We start from the raw sequence: 23,635 nt of genomic DNA, 5'->3' as shown, positions 1-23,635 counted from the left end.
TGGACTTCGGGGACAGTGCCTGGGTATGCTGAACCAGAGGGCACCGTGATCAATAGAGTTATCACCTCTCCTGAACTCTGACACTTTGCCAGTCTCCATCTATACTCATTACTCCTACACTTATATTGTCTCAGCCTTGGAGAAATGGTCACCACTTCTCATTCTCTAGCTCATATTACATACTGTGCACCAATCTAATGAAGACATGCAAGATCTTAATTGAAATCTTTCCTGGCATGAATTTTCTGTAGAAGGAATGGGGCAATTTTCCTTGTAAAAGACTTCAATTATCACAATGGTTTTCAGTGGCAAGAATCTTTGTAGAAATAATTTATCATGGCTGATTTTGAAGGAAATCAGATCTCTGAGATTCTCTAGAGCAGATAGACTGTAATACGGCATAACAAGTACAATTTACCAAAACATTAGTTTCAACTTTTTTAGCCTTTCAATTTATCAAAATGGCAAGATTAAAGAAGTATGTGAGAGTAAGATCATATAAGCTAGTATTTCACTGAAAGATTGACACCTACAACATGTTTAGATTGTCATTTTAAGGGCCTACATTATAACCCTGATAGTATAAAGCATTTAGTTCACTTTATTCAACCTTGAACTTGCTTAGTTATTACCTTGACCTGACCTTGACATTTTGTCATTGAAGGTCAGGTCAAGAATGGGGAATTTTTATTCAAGAGCAAAAGAACAAATGGACAAAAAGGCATATATTGCAGACAAAAAGAAATATATTGCAGTTCCTGAAGTTCTAGACAAAAATACTTTTATATCTTTAGATAGAAATACTTTCATAAATAAATTGTACAACTGCCAAAAATGCATTTTGATTATTCAATTATTTTGTCAAATTCATTTCTCAAACTTTAAAATCAATTATTTATGAATCAAATATCTCCGATTTCTTTTATTATCGAAAAGTCAAGAGTAAAAGTTTGGATTTTTATTATTACATGTACTACAAAAAAGCTAGCTCCTTTATCTTACCCCAGGCCATAAATCTATGACTACCTACTGCACAAAATCTATAGACTCAAAATCAAACCTCACAAAAAATCACAGATAAAGGCACCCATACAAACAGACTTATTTGCACATCGTTCACTTTTCTTAAGAACTCATATTATTTCAAACCCAAATATGCAATGAAATTAAGAGTTGTATTTTCTCATCATTAGTGACTGAGGAATTTATACATTCACCTACCCCTGTTCACTGTAAGCCTGGTTCTGAATAAAATCCAACATTAACAGAAGAACAGTTCACACTCGAGCCAAATCACGTCCGCATTTGGGAACCACCAGAAAAAATTAACACTGAGTGAGGTATAGTAATAAGCCGTATTGAGTTCCTTCACTTGTACTCGACGACTTTGGCTTTCGGTGATAAATGTTCAATAACAAACCACTGCCTTATGTTAAACTCCCAGTATCTGTTTAGTGAACAGCATGCATGCACACACGAACACAAAAATGGAATAAAAAACCTGACCCAATGATCAATATTTTCTCTCATAAAAAAACCAAAAAAGACTCGGCGTGCTCAAATTTCAGCAGAACAAATCACAAGCGTTTGCCACCTATTTATGAAATCCTCAAATGGCTAGGATCTTCTCCTTTTTCGTCACGATTTGAGTAATGCTGAACACCTCTTCTTCTAGGTAGGGCTGCAGGGTTTACACAATATAGGAGATGGACATTCCACACTTTCGTCACAAAGAGATCTCGAGTCTCATAGACTTCATAAATCCATGCTCGCTTAGTATTGGAAATTAAACCAATAATGACCAGCAAGTCTAAGGGCTTCATTATATCGGAGGCAATTCAATAATCATTAATACCTCCCAGAATGAGATGATTTTCTCTGTGCTATCTCCCAAGGCTTTGTGCAAATGAAATATAACTATAATGTTCTGTTTAAATGACAAATTGGTCATAATTCATAATTTAGCAACGTTCCATAAAAGCATCGTATCAATGCATCAAAATAGGGGGTTTTTTTTGGTTTAATTCATCTTCAGGAAATGAAATTCTAGTGGAGAATAATGAACTGACATTGTCACAATAGAAATCTTCATTGTACTAAAGTCCATAGCTAATCAATACATCTGTTGTATTACATCACTGATTGTGACGGGGTTAGTGTGGACATTACGGTACTTAATTGGAATCAAAAGAACCTACAAATTAACGACAGACTACAATCACACTCTAATACGAGTGCAGTATGTTTTCCAATGAGATTACAGCTTCTGGAAAGATTCGTTGGGATTATGAAAAACATAACGTGGAAGTACAAATGTTTCCCTGCAACCTCCCCCCCTTAAAAATATGCAAGTTTGCAGTGAGAGAGCTTGACTATTTAGCACAAAAGCATGCAAACTTGGCATAGCAGTGCTATTGAGTTCAACTATTGTACAAATGTACATATATATATACCAAAACAGGAAAACAACTGGACAAGGGAATAGGTTTAGAGAAGAACACAACAAATTGGCATTGAATGTCTGTGGTGATGGCCTTGAGTGCTTAAACCAGCACCAAGAGGACTAAGTAATTACCGGTAAGTTAGCAAGTAGGTATACCAAATAGGTGTTCCGATTATCCATTGATATTTAAGACTTGAAAGTGATACTGTGCAAAATGAGTTGACCTTGATTCGAATGATAGGTCAACAGGTTCACAGATTTTATATAGAGCTGCTGAATGAGAAATACATTGTATTCGCAAGTCAAATAAAAAAAGACTAACACGGTATGTAACACAAATTTTCAAGGCAGGGGTATGTAGCAAACACTACATTATACAGATAGAGAAATGTCAAAAAAAAGAAGGGAGACTGATTTGAAATTAAATATAAACTGAAATAATCTAAAATGCAAATAAATACAAGATTAGCTGTTCATTTTTGTGCTAAAAGTTAAAAACATCCATCTTCGAACCATCAAAGAAGATCTTAAGAAAAGAAACTAGCTGTATAAATTGTGATTCAACTGAAATTAATGATAAGTGAATTTCATTCACATGGGGCAGTTTCGAGACTTATTTTTTGTTTAAAAAAATCATCAAGTAAATCAAATTTAAATTTTTGTAAAACCTACAGAATATGTATTACCAAAAATAAAAATTGGTGGAAGGATAGAGGAGAGATAAAATAACAAGATCAATCTTTAAATTACTCTTTAGAACTTTGGTTAATATTTCATGAGATATCTTCAGGATTTATAATCTTAATCAAGTGAACATAATGATTCAAAACATGGGGTCCTATAAGAAAATAAGAAGAGAGAGAGAGTTATATGCAAGGCAATTAAATCCCTTTCACCTGCACAGATAAAACAAATGAAGGCAAACTGTGAGCACAACATACAACCACGCAGACAGCACAAGGCGAGTGTGGCCCGTGATGGCCTCAGAGGGTCGAGGTTCTGTACTTACCGAAGAGAAACGACTCTGGAAATATATAACACATCTACATAAATATCCACAAGCGAAATTGTCGTGCACATTTTCAACTCAGTTAATTTCCTTAGCAGTGAAATATATTTTGCAACAAGACTTGTTCATCTCTTCCCCAGCCACCTCTCTGTGTATTGCTAACCTTAGTACTAGCATCCTTCTAGTTGTTTTTTCTAATTAAACTTCATATGAATTTTCGGTCCATGGTGCTGATATTCATTTGCACAGGACATTTATCTTCATTTCTCTACTTTTCTTTACAAAAATTTACAATTATTATAAACTTTATCTTTCATAATTCAAGTCCAAGTCATCTCTGCAACCATTGGTTAACCTTCTTTGATCAATTTTTGAATCTAAATTGATTAATTATTTTACACTAAATAAATTTTCTACGAATCCTTGAGCTAAAAGTTTTGTGCTGAAATATGTACCTTGCAATCTGTAATAAAACCTACGGTCTTAAACTAGAGTCTCTTCCTTTATTGGAATAGGAGTACTGTTAAGCCCTAACTAGTCAAGTTAATGACCAAAGTAATCTGCCTACTGTTGTACATAATCATTAACATGTAGAAATTACTCCATTCCAAATCAAACAGATGATCTATGATCAACTCTTTCCTTCTATAATGTGTTTGATCATTTTATGACTTTTTCAAAACTGAACATAAAAAAATAGAAATCTTTCTGAAATCTTCTTTGAATCCTTGTTATTGATTTCGTAACCTTACAAACAAAGCCACATCAGGTTTTGCCAAAATGATAGCTGCTTCTGATCTAAACACATCAAGACTTTACGTATTTATTTGAAGAAAAATCTAGTGAAGACTACTAATGATGATAGATTTGCTTTGTGTAATGGATGCAGTCACAATTATTAGAGCCGGAAAAATGGAAAGAGCCGAACAGAATCCTTGATTTTCCAGTCCATCATTTTGGATTTCAGCTAAACAGCATGCAATTTTCTCTCTCTGTCATTTGTATTCATTACATACAATTCAAGGTTCTGAGTCAGAAACTAAATCTTGCCTAATCCTTGCCATCAGACGGAAAATGAATGAGGAAATAGGATCTACATATTAATTAAGACTCTAAAACTCGAACTTGCACAAATCAGAAAAACCATGGCTCCATTTCTTCTAGTGTATAGTTCTAACATTCTTGTTAACATCTTTTCCCCTTTTTTCACATTGTGATGGATGGAAGTGGAGGGGGGTATGGTATTCACCAAAATCTACTTTGATGAATTTAGATAACATTAATTTGGAATATAAGTATCTTATTTTTAGATAGTTTTTAGATAGTTTTCCTTGATCAGGTGATATGCTGTAAACGTATCAAAATTTACTTGTGTTTTCTTTATAGCCTTTTTGGCAGATAGGGGCTTCCCATAAATCAATACGACCCCAAATGTAACACGATTGCAGCATATAATATAATGAACATCATAACTCTAGGTATTGAAATATTCTATTAAAAGATAATTCTCTCAGGTCATTTGAAAGCAAATGATTATTGACACACAGAAATCAACAATTCAGACAAGAGTAATTTGATCGTAAATAAAATTCTAAACACTGATAATTTTTTCCTGAAAACCAATGGATTTTTTATCTAGTTACCACACAAGGTCTTAACAGCAAACCCTCAACAGGGGAATGATAGCTTTAATGCTTGAACTCCCCTGAGGTTAGGCTCAAACAAGTTACAAAATCTATCAACTCTATGATTCTATTCCCACTTGTTCGTTTTTTCACACTGCCATTAATGAGAAATTTGGCCAAGCGGAATCTTTACACCATAAATTTCCCCCCCAGACGGCAACTTACCGGATTTGGCCGTATTTTGGCGAGCTGCTTCTCCATCTGTAGCCTCTCTTTGGCCGCCTGTTTGATAATGGTGACTAGTTCCTCTTTCTCTTCGTACATCTGCACATTCTGGTGACAGAAATCACAATCAAATGACATAAAACGACAGTCAAATGGGTCCAGCTAATTTGTTCACACTTGTTAGTCGCTGACAGCATTTTGACCCTTTCCAGGCCAGGTATCTGCTAATGACAGTCCATTGTAACTTATTACTTAGATACAAATATTTCCTTTCAGTATCAAGTTAACATTCACACACGTAGATAATAATTTCATCCTCTGAAAAACTATTGGCGTTTTGTTTAAAAAAAAATAAAAAAATATTTGACTGAGCAACGGACTTCAGACTGCGATAGACGAATCGATGTGATTTGATTATGTAACTCTTCAGGTGAAGAAAGCATATCTCAAGCTCCTAATCATTAGACAAGCAAGTGTTAATATATAGACATGAAAATACACCCCGCTATCAACAAATGATTACACGAGACCATCACTCAAACAAACAAGTTGGCATTTGCTGTTCAATAATCAAATTGTCAATAACAACGTTTGATATATTTCTTATCACTTGCTATTTTCCCTGCCTTTAATTACTATCAGTCTCATCAATCTATCATAACATTGGCTATATAAAGAAGCTGAACAATTCTTCCTCTGAATTGCAGTAAATTAATACATGTACTTAAATGGTAAACAAGGTGCAGTTTTCACATGATATATTCATCAATATTGTTTTTTAACATTAAGCCATCCTTTAAAAAATGTTTGTTTGGACTTGCAGCCCGGAGGTTTCAAGACCCAGGAGAGAAAGAAGTTTTTTTTTATTTTTCAAACTTCAAGTTTAACTAACTAAAAATTGGTAAAAAAAAAAAAAAAAAAAAAAAAAACTCTACATAAATTTTTTTTTTTTAATTAGCTAAGGCAATTCCAAACAAACAAAGATTTTATTTTGGCTTTACTGTACTTTTCTGTATGAAAGTTACTTACATAATTATGTGTTATAGTTCATCCCATGATCTGCTTGAATCCTCTTTTATCATTATGTTTTTCTTTTCTTATGCTGCTAGCAATTTTGATCTTTCTTCTATTGTAATATACTATTCATGTATACCTTCAAGGGCCCCAATTAAGTTACAATAAATCCCATCTTACAAATCCCCCTGTGTACCTCTGGACCAAGGAAGTCTGCATTGCTGAGAGTATCTGCCAGCTCCTGACACTTCTTGCGTAGTTCCTCGATTTCACGGTCTTTGGCCAGCATGGCTTTGGCGTGGTCCGCTAAATCTTTCGCCCTCTGCCGGGCAAACAGCTTCTTCATGTGATCTGACTCGGGCGGGCTCATCTCTTCCTTCACTTTCTGGTAAAAACAGGCAAAAGTAAAATAGATTTAGCTATATGTCAGCATATCTATAGTTCATCAGAAGTAAAAGGTATTGAAAAAAAAATCGTGGAAATCAATAGCAGATATATAAATGGGTAAATGGCAGTCTAATGGGCAAATATTGTACCAGTAACTAATGATAACTACAAATTTGCTTTCATTTAATTGTTTTGCTAAAGGTGATACTAAAAAAATTGTAAATGATAGGCTTGCTCCAATGACAACAGTATTTGCCAGTTGGTTTCAATTTGCATTGCATTCCTCTCCCAAACAAGGAGCAATATGGCTACCTTCATATTTTCCTGTTGCAGATGCTTGGCCTTCTCTTCCAGACGTCTAGCAATGGCTGCCAGCTCAGCATTGCGTTTCTTCAGTGTTTTGATTTTCTCTTCCAAAGGTTTCTGATCATCCTTCTGTCGTTTCTGAAAAAAAAGAGCATCCATCATGATGATGACATCACTTTTTTAATGACAAAACATTTGTCGAAACTCTCGGGCAGATCCGATCATTTTGTCTACTCACTATAAATTCACACCATTTTCTGGCACCCTAAAAATGGCAATGTTGTATTAATGTAAAGGATTTTGATTGTGTCTGATGTAATTCCATAGATATTCACATTTTAAGGGATTACTGTTGGTACAGGGACTGTAGATTGAATATAGCACGTAGAGCTAAAGTAATAAATGGGTTTCCGATTTGTACAAAACGCAACAATAAATGTGCATCAATATCAATACAAAACCTTGCATGACAGACCAACCAAATCATTTTTCTTTCATCTACAGAACTTATTCAAAATAATCATGAAGTGCTTTTACACTGCATTTTTTATTTTTTAACAGAAACATGGTTTTATTTTTACTGCATATCTTTAAACCAAAAAAATTACAGCAAAATATGATAAAGATTTGCATTTTTAAATTATAAAATGCTTTTCAGAGCAAATCATACCTTTTTTAAATTTTTTTTTTGCACAATTGTAATACACAGGGGCCAAGCCCCGTTCTTACCTATAAATTTAAATGTAACACAATGTTACATGTACATACAATGAAATTAAGTTCAAAATGGGTTTGTCCCCATGCAGTGCTCTTTTAATATGAATTTACGTTCAATTAACCTAACATTAAGTGATCCAGATACATAACAATAATATACTAAGAATCTTTCAATTAGCTTCATTACAATTAAATCCAAGTTTTTAAAATTGAAATTAAAGCTACTATAGGTTAAAATGATAAACTCCCATAATGGCAGGCATAAATATTATATTAGTTTTGAGGCCCATTTATATATAAGAACATGTATAAATTGATTAAATTACACATGTATATCTGCAAAAACCTGTTATCTTGGGGTTTTATATTCTTTATTTAACTTTCACATATCAAAAAGTATGAACATTTCCTTTATATGTGTACTAACATCCACAAGTCATATATAAAGGAAATTGCACTCAATGACATGTGTCTTAATCATGGATAAATTTCACAACCCATATGACAATGCGGTATCAGGTTTATATATACACATGTATTAGAGCATGCATTGATATGTACGTAAATATACACCTAGGTGTTCCATACATCCGCAAATATAACTTTTGTTATTCCAGTAAATACGGCTATACATGTTGCCTCAAACCTTGACTATACACAGTACAGGTTCATATATCTATCGGTCCTAATAGCTATCAGCTTTTCCAATTAATACATGCAAATATTTTTGTTAATCATATTTATGACCACTACCAAATTTTCCGGGCTTAATCCGCAAAACCAATACTTAGTTTCCTCCGACAGACATATTAAGTCCTTGCGATCGCATGCTTCAAATGTCCATTTTTTAATTAGAATCATGCTAACACTACAGAGTGCACAAGGTGGGTAACAATATTGAAACCTTTGAACAAAGAAAAGGAGCCATAGGAGTGAACTAACCACTTTATTTTTCAGTCCTTACAAAAAGGATTTTAAAGAGATGATTTTTCTAAAAGATATTTCAAATGATTATCCATCGATATCAAACTGCAATTGAGACATTCTTCAGCAAAATCAAAACAATTATTTTATTCAATTAAATTAATGAACAATAGATCACTCCTTCACTTCATGAATGACATAATTTCCACATGACAAAGAGCCATGTCATATGATAAATTTGTCCAGTAAAATGTATCTCTTACGATCAACTGTGTGTACATTATCATCATGTAGACATATTTCCTTAACCCTTTTCCTCAATAAACAGCTGATAAACCTGTCATGAAAACGTGGATAATTAAATAAACAAAACACAAATCATGTTCTTCCTGACAACCTCCACCAAGTTTCTGTTCATACAAGCTCCGACTATCATCGTCAATGTTAGTAAACAATGAGTATTAATTAAGATGCCGATAAAATGTAAAAATATTTTTTTACCTTTTCGTTCAAAATTTCATGCCTCTGGAAAGTCAGATGACAACAAAAGACTGGTCAGTGATAGGAATGTATACATGTAGTTTGTTTAAGCCAGGTACTGATGGCTTGAACAACAAAATAATGGCCCCCAGCCATGCGACATTCTGTGTGTGTCGTGTGATTCATGTCACAAAGTTTTTTTTTGTACATTTACCATCGACACTTTTTTGGTTTTTTGTTTTTTGGTCATGCAGGGTCAATATGTCTGTTTTAAGGACAACAATAGAAGGTGTTGTATTCCATGCGTCAGTTCTATTGTAACATGTGTGTTGGGAGGATGCCACAAAAATCCTGCTTCACTGGGTACTGTGTATGTACATATGGGTATGTAGGTAATACAGGCAGGTAGGTGTGCATGATGACAAGATCAACTGATAGGGGAGAGAGAGAGAGGGGGGGAGAGAGAGGGAGAGAGAGAGAGAGAGAGAATAAAGTAGAGAGAGATGAAGCCACATCAAAAGACATCAGCCTGATCATAAAACGTTTTTTACCTTAATTGTCTCCTGATTAGCAATAACATAGGGGACTTACGACCCTGGTCCGCCAGTGATAATGAGACACGATGGTATTGGAGGAAACACATCAAAGAAAATTGCCGAAGGCATTAACCACTGTTACCATAATCAATATAAGTATTAATCAAACCCAAACATTTTCAGGCAAAGTGAAAAAAAGGATTTTGATTACATTGTATCATGCATGGTGTATAAAGGCATTTTGAGTTGTTTCCCTTTGATAAAAAAAAACATGGCAAATCCAGTTTTAATGGGCACATCATAAGAACAGAAAAACAAAATGAAGTATAACCTAAAAATAAACAAAGTTTTGCTATATCACATATCGTATCTCTTTATCTCAATCTTGTTTTCTCCCCATTGTCTTTTAAATGAGCTATTAATGAATGCATTAATTTATTAAGACTTGCACATTTCTTTTTAAGCTAGAGTTTAATAACTATTGTGATTAGAATTTATACATATTAATATATTCCCCCCCCCCCCCAAGATCTACCAAATCCATTAAGTCCATGATATATTCATGCACGTAAATATTTATAAACATGTACTAGCAGTATTTACAATCATTTATTCACGGCAATACCCCCCAATAATTAAACTGAAATTTGGCCAATTACCTGCCCTTTCCCCGCTCTTGATTGACATACTTAGCAAATAGTTTGTAGAATGCAAAACCAAATCGTCAAACTGTGAAGAAATCCATTTGCTTAATGTTAACTGAAATGTAACACAATTTAAATCAAATATAAGCTCCTACACATTGATTTATATGTACCCCTTAGTTTCTACCACAAAAGTAATTTTGAAAACCAAATAGTTCAAATTTGACTTCCATTAAATCATTACATAAATATTGAAGCATATGTTAGTCAATGCTACGTATCTCTGATTGCATAAGAGCTTTATAAGCATTACAAATCAAATCGTTAATTGCCACATATTTAGGTCCATGCATGGGCAGAATTCAACTTTTTATGTTATGATTTTGTATCACTAGCATTTGCACCATTCTCTTACACTTAATTATAACTGCCTGCACTATGACTTAAGGAATCAAGTCATTTTTATTCTTTTATACACACTTGCAATATAATTTCTAGGAGATGAATCAGCTACCGCTGTAATCCATTTTCGATCCACATTGCTTTGCAATTTAGCTTTTGCATAACAATAGCTAGGAGTATTCAAATATATACATTAAGAGTCGGTCATAAATTGTTGCGGATGTCTTGCTTTCAATTAATAATTGCATATGATATTTTATGCATCTTTAAAGGAGATGAAAATTGATCTAAGAATGGTGATTTAATTAATCTGCAGGCAGTGCATCTCATAAGATTTGCTCATTTTGTTTATACACTGCAGGTCAAAAAGTTTTGATAAGTCACTTGTAAATAGAATTCTCTAAGTTAATTAAATATTTATCTACATATTTAAAGTTTAGCTAAAACAAAGGCTACATGTTCTGCATATTAAGCCTAAAATTACTTTGTCTCAAATATGGCTGCCATCTATTTTTGAGCAATATTGGCAGATCTAGACCGAAATCTTATAATGACCACATTAAGTTCAAACTTCTGGTCTAATACCTAATACACTGTTAAGTGTTTTAGATTAGGAGTAGAGCCTAGGGTTTATATCTGCATATCAATGTCAACAATGGAGGGTTAAACATTCAGCAAAGGGTTGCTAACACTTGGTCATTTAATACTGCAGGGGATTAGCTAGTACACAGTGCATCCAAGACCAGAACAGTGTATATATGCAAATAAAAATCCAATGAAATTTTGAAACGTAGAAAATTTAAAGGAGGGGTACTGTATATATTTCCTTATGAATTATTTGCTTAGGGAATACTTTCTAGCAACCTTTACACAACCAATTCTTTGATAATCAAGTTGTTTACATATTTTACTTTATAGATTTTTAAATTAAAAGAAAGCCCACAATGCTGATGTTATAGCTAGTAGAAAGGCTATATGGCTGGACCGGGAATCAAACCAGGGTCCCCTGCAATTCTAGTCAGGAGCTCTACCGCTGAGCTATGGTCCAAATAGCTCCAACTACTACATTGCTTTAGTATGCAACTTAAATATCATGCTACAATAACTTGTGCTTGGCAAAATGTACCGTTACATTAAAATGATCCACAGTTATGATGTCAAACTAATGATGTCAAACTTACCAGCGAGTCATTTTCAGTTTTCAGGAGGCCGATCTTTCGCTCCAGTCGCTGGGTCTGGGCCTGTAATTCTGCAATTCTTTTCTGCAGGTGTCGGTCCTTTTCTTCGGAGGACCTTCGATTCTACAAACAAAAACATCAACAGTTCAATAAATCTGAGCAAAGTTATAAACTTGGCCACCATCTGATTAATATAATAAGAAAACCTCATCATATAAATGTACTGGTACATGGATATACCCACCATGGTTAAACATTTCGGTGGTCTCTCTCGTTTAAAAATTAAAAAAATTAAAGTGAACTCTCTAGACTGCCATTATTGCATTAACTTACCAGGTCCATCATTCATGTACGAGTCAAACCTCTCAATAGCGACTTTACTCCTTTAAACTAATCAATCGTGAGAATTTGAACACAACACCTCCGTTATATGTTTTAAGATATTTGGGGTACATATATACTTGAGAAATGAATCAAACAACCTAACCGTGAACGGTTTCCAATAGTTAAAGGTATATAGACTTTAAAAGAAAATAAATATAAATCAGAATCACAAAAAAAAAAAGAAATCAACAGGAAAATATTCGAGCCAGTCTCGTATCATTAACAATGTAAAATCGGGTCAGGTTGACTAATAATGTACGTGTATATGAATTGTACACATAACACTGGCTCTATAAAATTTCTTCACAATCTGTAGTTTCCATTCAGGTATAGCCTTTGTCAATAGACCATTGATATTGATAGAATATTGATCTATGTCCAAATACAACGATTATTCTGCACAATGAATCTCATTTACGTCTGGTACAATAACTTCTTTTTTACTGTAGCAAACACAATATGAATAAATGTCTTTCTTTCTCTTCATTTTTCCCAATCCTTATACATATAAAAGTAAACTTACATATTTCTCTTACTAATCCTCAAGTTTTAGTGAACTTCGCAATGTAAAGCAGCAGTCTCCTTTCAATAAATCACAACAACAAACTTAAGCAAAATTTAAGATTAATTCGCAGGTGCACACGCTGTCCCATGCGAAGTGATATCCCCCGAATACAAGTACCCCCTTTGTTTACCTGTATCCGACATAATCAAGATACATACCATCTATATCAGAAATATATGCGAGCTCAACCCCTAACATCCGGTACAGTTTGTGCACAGATAAGCCATATTTCACTGAAGGTAAGACCAATGAGTGAGGCCCACCATCTGCTTAGGTGATTTCATTCAATCAATAGAGAGGAACATTTATCATAATATACTTGTATTCCATTTTATGGATTTTCCCATCATTTCAAAATTTCTATCTTCAGGTTGACAGGTTGTAAGAAGCGTTGAGAATCAACAGTTGTCCTTTTGTGAAGGGCACACACTGCGGAAGATGACCATGTCAGGTCAAGGGTCAAGGGAAAACACAGCTGTGGAATCTGATACGTGAATTTGAACTTCATTACAGTGAAAACCTTAGTTATATGTCTTTACAAAGGAGTTTCGAGACAAAATCAAGACAATGTAGGATTGGACAGTGTCAAAATATTAACTGGGATTCAAATTGCTGTTGGATGAAAATAGAGATGATCAAACTGCACAGGTGTTAGATTGAAGGCATGCAGGTTTCTGATTGTATAAAATCAATTTTTGCGACTGATGACACATAACCAAATGATATCCTTTATACATTTCATCACAGGGTTCAGGGGCCAAGATATTGTCAACTAAAAAGTAGGGATTCAAATCTGACTGCTCCATCCCTAAGTGTAGTGGATGTGGATCCTGTGGATGAAAAACAAGTCAAAAACCTGCAGGTCAATAAGTTGAAACATGAAAGAAAGTCTTAGTGCTCATGTATACGTGTTTTTCAGTAGTTCTATAGTGGATGTGTAGAATAAAATCCTTAATTACCTTATAGACTGTCAGATCTGATCTTTAATATGATCATAACCTCTAGACAGAAATATGTCTCCTATAAATGTTTTATTCTGTAAACTTGCACTTACATTACACTTAATTTTTCAAAATGTTTATACAAGTATACACATTTCTTATCAAGGTAAACCAAATATAAAATGAGAGTCAACATATATTTATATGTGCAGAAACTATTATAACAGTATGGCACCATTACACTTAGATTTATAATGATGAACAGTCAAACAGAATCGAGGTTGGGTGAGGTTCTTGTTCTGAGATTTGATCACGTACAAGATCTTTGTTAACGACAGGTTTTGTCGATATCTATGGATCTTTTAGATCCGATTTGATCAAACTGGATATAAAAAAGTGTCACATGGATTTTATTTTGAATGGTGGCCAATATTCCATGTTTAAAATTGTCCTTTATTTACAATATTGTTTGAGTGATGAATTCTAAAATAACATTTAAACAGAATCCACTTAAAAGGAACTCTCCTTCTGAGCTTGGATATTTTAACATCTCTGATCAAAATTATACACTAATAAATTTAAGTACAAAGTTTTATTTGAAAACTAGGGTTATGCAAATGTTATTATTGAATTTACAAATCCATTTGTGATTTGATCATTTGCAAATTTAAAATATTCATTCTACTGATTGTCAAGTGTTTGAAACATGTCAACTGTATGAAACATCTCTACTGTTTGAAAGCAAAAAAATTCAAATGAGAAACTTAAAGTTAACTTAATGGAGCTCAGGCTGTATAAATTCATGAAGCATTATTTTTTTAAGCCCTCGTTTATTAACTAGAATGACAAAAGATTTCTTGCTTTGTTGAGCAGGCATTATGAAAACGAGTCAACAAACAAATTATCTTCAGGAAGTCAACAAAGGCCCAAGCCTAGGACCTGAATGTACCGTTACGGCCCAAAGTTTATCATTTGTATGATAATGCCAGGAATGTCAAATAGACTAAATTCGAGATCCTATAGTGTGTTGTGATTGATTTAGTATTCTCAATCCCAATGTTATCAAACCTTGTATAACTGGCCAAGCAAATCATGGTGAACATGAATATCTATACAGTATGTGTTAAGTTTTTTGAACAGATTTAGGTTAATAAAGATTTGATATTATCTAGGCAGCCTCCATGTTAATATGTTGAAAATACAACAGAGAAAATTCTGACCTAAAATTGGCAAACACCAAATTGAGCATTTAACAGTTTAGATTTCTCTTTCCGAATCACAAAAGGTGCCAATTTGCTCAATTGCAAAAAATTTCACTGTTAATAAATTTTCCGTGTTTATTGATTATTTTGGTTGTAAGGTGTTGAGCATTTAATTACTTGCGCAAATATTTCTTCAATAGTCAAAGTATACAGACATTTTTGCCCAGATGAATTATACAGATGTAATATTTGAATGTGAAAATTCAATATCACCCTCTACATTTACAAGTGAAATATTACCCTGACAAATTGAAAAGAATTGGGCAAATCTTGAGTGATGGCTGTCTCGTAAAAAATCTCCACAGAAAAAAAAGGGATCAAGATTTCCGTACAGTCAGCGAGAGAAAACTTAATACGTCTATAAAAGGTTTCCTACTTATCTCAATTTGATCTGATGCCCTACATATACGGTGAAATATTTAATCTTGTCAACCTTATAAACCTGGCATCTTGAAAAAGAGATTTCAAATTCCATTACACAGGGGGGGAAAAATCAATAGATTACATAGAGACAACAGGTGAAGATCTAGAGGCCAGGTGATGTATATATTCCTGAAAATATTCCTGTGTATATCTGAATACCTGAAATGATTTTTTTGGGTACCTGAAACTGTATACCTATAAAGTAAATGCTAACCAAAATAACCAATTAATGAATGTCATTCTAGTATCTGAATAACTGTTTTCTTGAATGACTGTATACCTGAATTACTAAGCAATATGTGGAAGAACCTATATCCACAATGGATACCTCTTATCTCAATGTGGAGACAAACCTGGCATCAAATTAAATGCAGCATATTGTATTTCATTAATATCAATGACACGAATCTACATGAACACCAGAACGTATATATCCTATAAACATTGAATGAACTTCAAAATGACATTGTATAGGTCATGCAAATCCATAGAGTCCAAAAAGCAATTTGGTACAACATATTTTTTGAACAGCTAGAAAAACATGCAAAACGATAAGTGGAAATTGACAATAATTGGAGCAGGTGAGGATGGAGGGAGGGGTGACGTACCTGAAGGACTGAGGGGGGTGGGTGGTACACCCTCTCCTCCCTCTCTTCCTCCACATAAGCCCGGGTCGGACGACGTTCCAACATGCACTCCATGGTCCCTCACAGACCTGATGGCTTACCATCCACAGAGCATTAATTAATTAGAGCAGGCTCTTGGTTTGATAAACGACACACAACTCCCAACTTCAAACCCCTGATAAATCCACTGTGCATGCAGATCCCTCTAGGCTTGGCATTAAATTTGGGTTGTGTATTCCAAAAAACTTCATCTAACGGTATAGGTATGTATTAAAACTTTGGGTCCAATTAATCCCCCTACTCATTAAAAACACACAATAAGGAATAATAATGAATTAATCCTCATATTCACAGCGAATCAAAGTTTTTGTCAGTATGTACACATATGCTAACATTGGAGAACACACGTCTCTTAAAGCGGCCAAGATTTAAATCAACGATCCGTGAAAAACACCTGGTTTATTTTTAGCCACAGGTACAATAAAAAGGTATATCCCGGACATGCAGTGACAGACCATAGCAATGGAATGCGGGTCTTCGATACAGGGAGGAGAAAAAGGTAGCATGCACACGGATCACAATGAAAACTTCCTGATTAAGCTAATTCAATTGTGTAACATACACTGTCACCTCAGGGGCTTTGAATTGGATGCCATTATCTACTTGACAGCGAACTTTTCATTCAATTCACAACATTAGATGATAGAGAAGCTGTGTTAGATAACTCTTGTGTATGTTATCTCCCTTACTGTGGTAGCAGAAATATTTGGGGGGGATGAGTTATGAGTTGGGGGGGGGGGGGGGTTAGATTGGAAGAGGGTGTTTGTCCTTAAATCAAGACTGATGACATGTACAAGCAATTGGCTTTATGATAATGATTGTCCTATCACTTTATCTGCCATTTTAGAAACACACAAAACTTGACAAATTGCTCAGCCTATAGGAACGATAAATGACCTAAACAAATACTGGGCAATCACCAAATGGTCCACTTTGTGGGGCCTGGTAACAATCGAACAATCAGCAGTGATAAAAATCAATGATTTTAGTTTACTGACCAGCTTATAAAGCCATAAAAACTTGGGAAACCTAAGCTGACCAGACTTTATAAAGCAGGCCTGGGGCGATGTTTGAAGTCACAGTAGATACATAGTGTGCGCCTGATGAAGTGTCCACGCATTCAGCAAAAAGTCAACAAACATGACTTAACACACAACCAGAGGCTAGCTCGGGTTTAGTCACCTGTCTTAGTTGGTTATATACATATACCTGGAGTTCAAAGATAGTAGAAGTCTCAGTAGTTTTATTGGGTCCTTTCTACTTTTACATGTAACCTGTAAATCATCAGTTTAATTCTGTAGGCTATAAGTGATTGCAACTTAATTAAAGGTAATAAATGCCAGAAGTCCTTATTTTGCCAACACCAAATTCAGTGATATTGTGGCTTCAGAGTACTTTCACAAACTTATAAGTCAAGTGCATTCAGTACCTGGAGATTAATTACCTTCCTTGCCTCAAAACACCTTAGCAAAGAGAGATAACTCCATCAAGAAAACATCAAAACCCAAAGCACCATTAATTAAGCCAGGTTTTAGGGCATATTAGTACATGTATCAAAAAACACCTTCTTTCACAGGTAAACATGTTAATTCATTAATACTGTGTTTATAGTTCATTGTAATGGTGTAGGGAAATATTGGACTTTACCTTTATTGTGTCTTTTTATATCAATTCATGAGATTTCTATTGTGTATATACAAGAATGCAAGCTAGTAAAATATATCTAGTTTTTTCTTCATAGGCGTCGGAACCGGGGGGGCTAGGGGGGGCTTAGCCCCCCCACTTTTTTTGCAAAGTTATACCTATCCATTAGAAACATAGCATGATAGAGGGTTCAACCCCCCCCCCCCCCCCCCCCCCCCCACTTTTTCTTGCAGGAAAGATTATTGTTCGTAAATTTACCTTGAAAGATTGAGAAGTTAGATTCAGAAGCATACTAGCCTAGCCCCCCCCCCCCCCCCCCCCCCCAACGGATTAGGAATTTCATGATTTTTGGAAAAAAGAAAACTTGGGTAAGTAATTTTTTTTTGGAAGTATAGGTATACCCCCCCCCCCCCCCCCCACGGATTAGGATTTCCATGATTTTGGGAATTACTTTTTTCTCAATATTCCTGAGGATTAGTCTAGCCCCCCACTTTCAATTTGCTTCCGACGCCTATGTTCTTTACATGTGAACAATTAGTTGAATTGTCGGTTGATTAGAAATTTGCAAATTAATTTGAATTTTTTATAGGAAGTTTGTTTGAAAGGGTGTGGTGATGATTTATCGAGAAAGCAACATGGAAAGCGAGGGGAAATACAATTCACACTCCTTGGCAGGTAAAGAGGAATAACTCTTGCCATCCCCATGCAGTCACACAACATCTCAGACAAGTTGTCTCCCTTACCTTGACTGGCAGCAAAGTCTTTTTGGGTTTTTGAAATGTAACTGTATTCTTATGCTTCTGAATAAAAGAATTGTGACAAATATTTATATATAAAAAAATTGATCTTCAACAAAATATACATTTTACAAATGAATGCATTTATACAAAACAACTTATGCAGATATGATAATTATATGAAAGTACTGTGTCAAATCTCAGATGTTTACAAATCAAATCAATATAATCCTTGATTTTTTGGATTTGTAAAAATATCATTTAAGTAACAAAAACTACTTGGATAAAAGGTCTTACACTGATGAACACACATCAGAAACATTAGCTACTTGAATGCTAAATAATTTCATAAATTCAGCTGGGGTGAATTTTTATTTTTAAACGATTACCAGCAAATGCACAGTGTATTCATTGAATACATTCAGATAGAACATAGGGAGAGTCTCAAAATCAAAAGTCAATACACATAAATGAATCACATATAATCTATTTTTTTCATTTCTTTTCCATTCATACAGTCTGATGCCTTTTTGGTACAATTATCGTAATTGCTTGATTTTTTTAATTTCAAAACTCAGCACTTTAAAAGTTGATATTTTCCTTCAATGGAAGAGGATAAAACTGGACCATTTACTGGCTGTATACAAAAATCTCATTCAGGCCTTTAACATAGACCACACTGTTTATATCAAACCACGGAAGCCATAGATTGTATCTATTAAACCCGGCCCCAGTAATCTCTCCTCCCTTCTTAGTCCTTCTCAAGTTCCCTGACTCTTCAATAATTTAACACAGCATGTAATCTGATTATAAAAATATTTGAAAGTCAATAAACACCGCGGAAGCCCAGGCCACTTAAATACCTGGCTAGACACGAGTCTCTTTATCATTGATATTCAGTGCTTCTATTAAGCAAGTCCCAAGCCCCTTTCAAGCAATCAACCCCTCACCTCTCCCCCCGTCAATTCTTCAACATATAATCCTGTCTAGCACACCCCCCCCCCCCCCCCTCTTTTTTTTTACCCTATCTAACAATTAAATTTACTTCCAAAAGACATAATTTCTATCAAACAAAATATTTCACACCTTTACAATATCAATACTGGCTACTGGCCTCTTTTAACAGGCATAAGTTAGTTAATTAAATTTTTAAACAAATTATTAACTTACGTCTGCCATTAATGGATTGTGTTTTCTCTGGAGGTATTGAATTCCCGCATTGTGCAAGAAATTACGGGACCTCTCATTGTGGCGTTAATTGTCTGTGGTTTTTTGTTTATACATATACCATTTATTTTTATCCATTTAAAAAGATTAAATGGCTTTTGTTATACTTTTTCTTAACCACATTAAAAAAGGCATTAAACTACCCAGACCTAAGAAAGAGCTTGTGCTGGTGGAACCAATGATTCAAAAATACAAATAATTCATCATTTTTGCCATTGAAATTGTCAGTGAAAAAAAGTCAAAATACTGGTAATAGCTTATTGTTGAAGAGAAAAATATTAAATGCAGGTAACTGAAATACAATAAAACTTTTAACAAAATCCTTGACTCTTTTTGGCTATAATATATGCGTATGGTGAAAAAATAAAAATTGGTCTATATTTCCTTATTTTTTACTGCTATTTCTCAATGTTCTCAGCATTTCTATCAAACATTCATTGAATCCATTTCAAGCTTGAAATTAAAAATCTGAATGTGAAAAAAGGTCTAATGCCCCAACTATAGGAATTTTATAGAACGTAGTAAAAAAATACAGAATAAACAAGTATGGCAAACTGACAGCTGCAGCCATTTTGCTTTCTCAGAATACAAGTGCAAAATAGACCAGGCTGTGATACATATTTCATTTTCATTTGAGTTATTAGATCTAGGGAAAAGTCTCCTTCCTCTCCCCCTCCTCCTCTCTCTCTCTCTCTCTCTCTCTCTCTCTCTCTCTCTCTCTCTGCTCTTGGCATCTCAGGGTTATCAACTAAGATGTTATATAACATGCCCATTCAATCAATTCTTTTTATCTAATAATGTCCATGTCCTAATACATGTACTAAGTCACAATGATATAAGTGCTCATTGTCTATCAATATGCCAATACATGATGAAAATATGACTGCATTTGCCTTATGTATTTAATGTACGTTGTAACAGCAATTGGTCCATAAATCATTATTGTGCAATGCATATATATTTATGCAGTTTCAACTGCAAGCTATTTAAATTTCATGTGATTGTTTTTGTATTCATACTACCAGTGGGTTATTCAATTTGTATTAGACAGAATAGAAAGAGATTAGCAAATCCAATTCTGATATTATCATTAATAAATTGCATATTTTCAATCCCAGATTAGGTCACAACAATAGACATTTGTAATGGATAAACTTCCATTTACTACACACGAAATTCTTTTCACACCTTACCCATGAAAATACTTGATAAGCTTTAAATACTTTTCTGAACCAAGATATTGCAATACAGAAAAGGCATTGTATTCAACTATTTGCCAAATCTCAATTCCATGCATTGTTCTTACGGATAAATGGGTTCTACTCAGAACTTTCCTCTTATCTCTGGTTCTGTGAATAATTGATGAGCATGTTGAACCGATGTTGTTTTTCTGCAAGCAATTTTAAATGCTGTTTATACTTTTTAAGACTCCAAAAAAAGGCTCTTGCCTGTTGAAATATATACCAGTACTTGTTATTTGTATTTATCATAACTGATAAAAGCTAGCTATCTGCTTCACATTTTGCAACAACAAATTTAAAATATTTGGAAGCAGTTTGAGAGAGCCTCTATATATTGTAAATTCCATATTTTTCGTGTGAACCTAATTTCGCTGTTTTAAATTAAATCACGAGAATATAAAATCACTACCACCAATTTTTTGTAATAATTTCAAAAAGTTCAAAACTGGCTGAAAAAATGGAAGCGAAATTTTCATAATCGCAACGATTGCCCTCGCAATTTACACAGAGTCACAGATATTAATTACTTGCATTTGATAATCTTATCCACAGCATCTGACCCACCAAGCTTTGTCATTTATTGCTGAGACAGAGTTGGTACATGATACAAACATGCATGTATGACAATTTCATATACATTGCACCTGCAGCTGAGAAAATATGACACTGACATTGCAGGTACTCAACATTCCATATATGAAATAAAATCATAAGCTACAGGTATCACTTTCTTTTTTATAGCATACATATATACCCCAATTACAAAACTGATTAAAAAAATAACCTACTTCCCTTTTTGATAAATAAAAAAATCCTGTAAAATAGACACATTGTCAATATAAAACATGCTTTTATAGAAGAGCTGGAGAGGAAGAATTATGATTCCTTATAATTGATATTTTGGTATATATCTGTTCTATAAGTTTATTATACTTTTTCTAATACTAGGTGGAGTGACGCTGACTTCCCTGTAAATGTGAATTCATTGTAAGCATATACACTGTAATTACCATGTTTTACTGTAATATGTAGTCTGAAAATTAGATGCATTGAGATCAAAACAAGATAATAATGTAATTATCTTGTCATACAAGTATTGAATAACTATCATTTTAAATTTAGTTTCATACTTCTGAAAAGTGTTTGAACTGGCAGATAGTGGTTTTTGTTGTAATGGAGGCCAAACCTCTTACTGCTTTACTTAAACATAATTAAACGTCCCACCCTGTCTCTTATTCAAAATAAATTCCAGGGTTAAAAATGTACTCTTTAAAAAATGCTAGCCTAATGTTGAACATATACATCAATAGAATTGTCATAAATGTTTAAGGATTAAAGTTACATATCAATGCGGTCACTTCATTGTGGGCAACCAAGTTAGTTTTTCGCCATAACAATGGCACGATATGAAGAAGCATTCTTAAGAGTTGGAAACGAACCCATCGTAACCTACATATTGAAATGACAAGAATGGTTTTCGGGATCAGACACAACCTAATAATTCTTCTCCATTAGGATGACTTCTTCAGACGGGATTATATGAACAGTTTCTGACATTTAAAAAAAATATTCCGACAAAAAGAGCTCGGCTATTCAATGTTCTTATAAAATGAATACATGTACATAGAATTTGTCTACTGGCTTGTATATACACTCAAGGAGGGTGGCTTGAGAACAAATTGAATTTTCTGATAACAGTTTATAAATACATCTACTGACAATAAAATTTCCCAAATCTACATATGTACATGTGTACAGCTGTACATGTAAATATATTTACTGTATGTGAGGACGAGAATAAGTATAATTTGATAACATACTATCAATTCCTATGTATGATATGGTTGATACCTTTTTATTTGCATTAATTAACACACACTTCTACTTCTATTTTCGGGGGCAATAAATTTTTCAAAGATTCGGTAAAGCTTCATCATTGCAAATATTTCTAGCTGAAGACCAATACCTAAATGTCTTTGGTACATTTTTTTCAAGAAAATCTTCATCTTGATCATAAAAATTAGTCACCGGTAATCAGTTAATCTCTGGTAAATTGCAAAATACAGTCATCGCAAATAAAAGTTGGTTTACAGTTTGTGTACATCAGAATTTGTAAGGTTGTGCCTGAAATATCGCATATATATGCACATCAATAAAAATGTACAGATTTTAGACAAACTTTGTCCAGTACTCATGCCCTGACACACCTAAAATTTAGTCGCAAATTAATCTCATTTACAAATAAACAGATTAAATGATGACTTATAATCGTAAAAAACAAAAATAAAAGAACTTTGTACAAGCACCTAGAAGTTCCAATATAACTGGTTCAAAGAATGTTTTGATGAACTTTGGAAGGCATTAAAAGTACAGTGTACAAACACAATGGCAGGGTTGATTAAGCAAGAGAAGATTATGTCCAAATAGAGTCAACAATTTGAATTACTGTGTCACAAAATTAAAGAAACTCAATAGAATTCCAAGCTTATCCAACACAACAATATTGATGCATGGAGAGGGAGTCTTATTCTACATCGACACTTTGACATCAACAGCCACATTAACACCCATCCTACCCTAATGTCACCTTTATATAATTACACAACATGTATAAAGTATGTGTACCTATAATGCC

At 34.0% G+C, this 23,635-nt stretch overlaps 1 protein-coding gene across 22 annotated transcripts in view; it reads right to left on the bottom strand.

Moving 5' to 3' along the window:
• Window positions 1-23,635, bottom strand: part of LOC105327511 (RIMS-binding protein 2) — a 66,080-nt gene that overhangs the window by 36,997 nt on the left and 5,448 nt on the right. For 11 of the 22 annotated variants that reach the window (XM_066078740.1, XM_066078735.1, XM_066078725.1 and 8 more), the window contains exons 4-10: window positions 18,539-18,595; window positions 11,894-12,013; window positions 9,152-9,175; window positions 7,016-7,147; window positions 6,513-6,701; window positions 5,303-5,410; window positions 3,453-3,467 (exon numbers count right to left, since the gene is read on the bottom strand). In XM_066078740.1, coding sequence (XP_065934812.1) covers window positions 3,453-3,467; window positions 5,303-5,410; window positions 6,513-6,701; window positions 7,016-7,147; window positions 9,152-9,175; window positions 11,894-12,013; window positions 18,539-18,595 — 645 coding nt within the window. Of the gene's footprint in view, window positions 1-3,452; window positions 3,468-5,302; window positions 5,411-6,512; window positions 6,702-7,015; window positions 7,148-9,151; window positions 9,176-11,893; window positions 12,014-12,223; window positions 12,248-12,997; window positions 13,017-16,073; window positions 16,668-18,538; window positions 18,596-19,702; window positions 19,727-23,635 lie in introns of those variants that run through there. The other 11 variants (XM_066078743.1, XM_066078741.1, XM_066078745.1 and 8 more) reach the window with 11 other exon arrangements.

Source organism: Magallana gigas, chromosome 3 (assembly GCF_963853765.1).
Source record: "Magallana gigas chromosome 3, xbMagGiga1.1, whole genome shotgun sequence".
Taxonomy (NCBI): Eukaryota; Metazoa; Mollusca; class Bivalvia; order Ostreida; family Ostreidae; genus Magallana; species Magallana gigas.
Note: the sequence above shows the minus strand (reverse complement) of the source record. Positions and strands in the feature narration are given on the sequence as shown.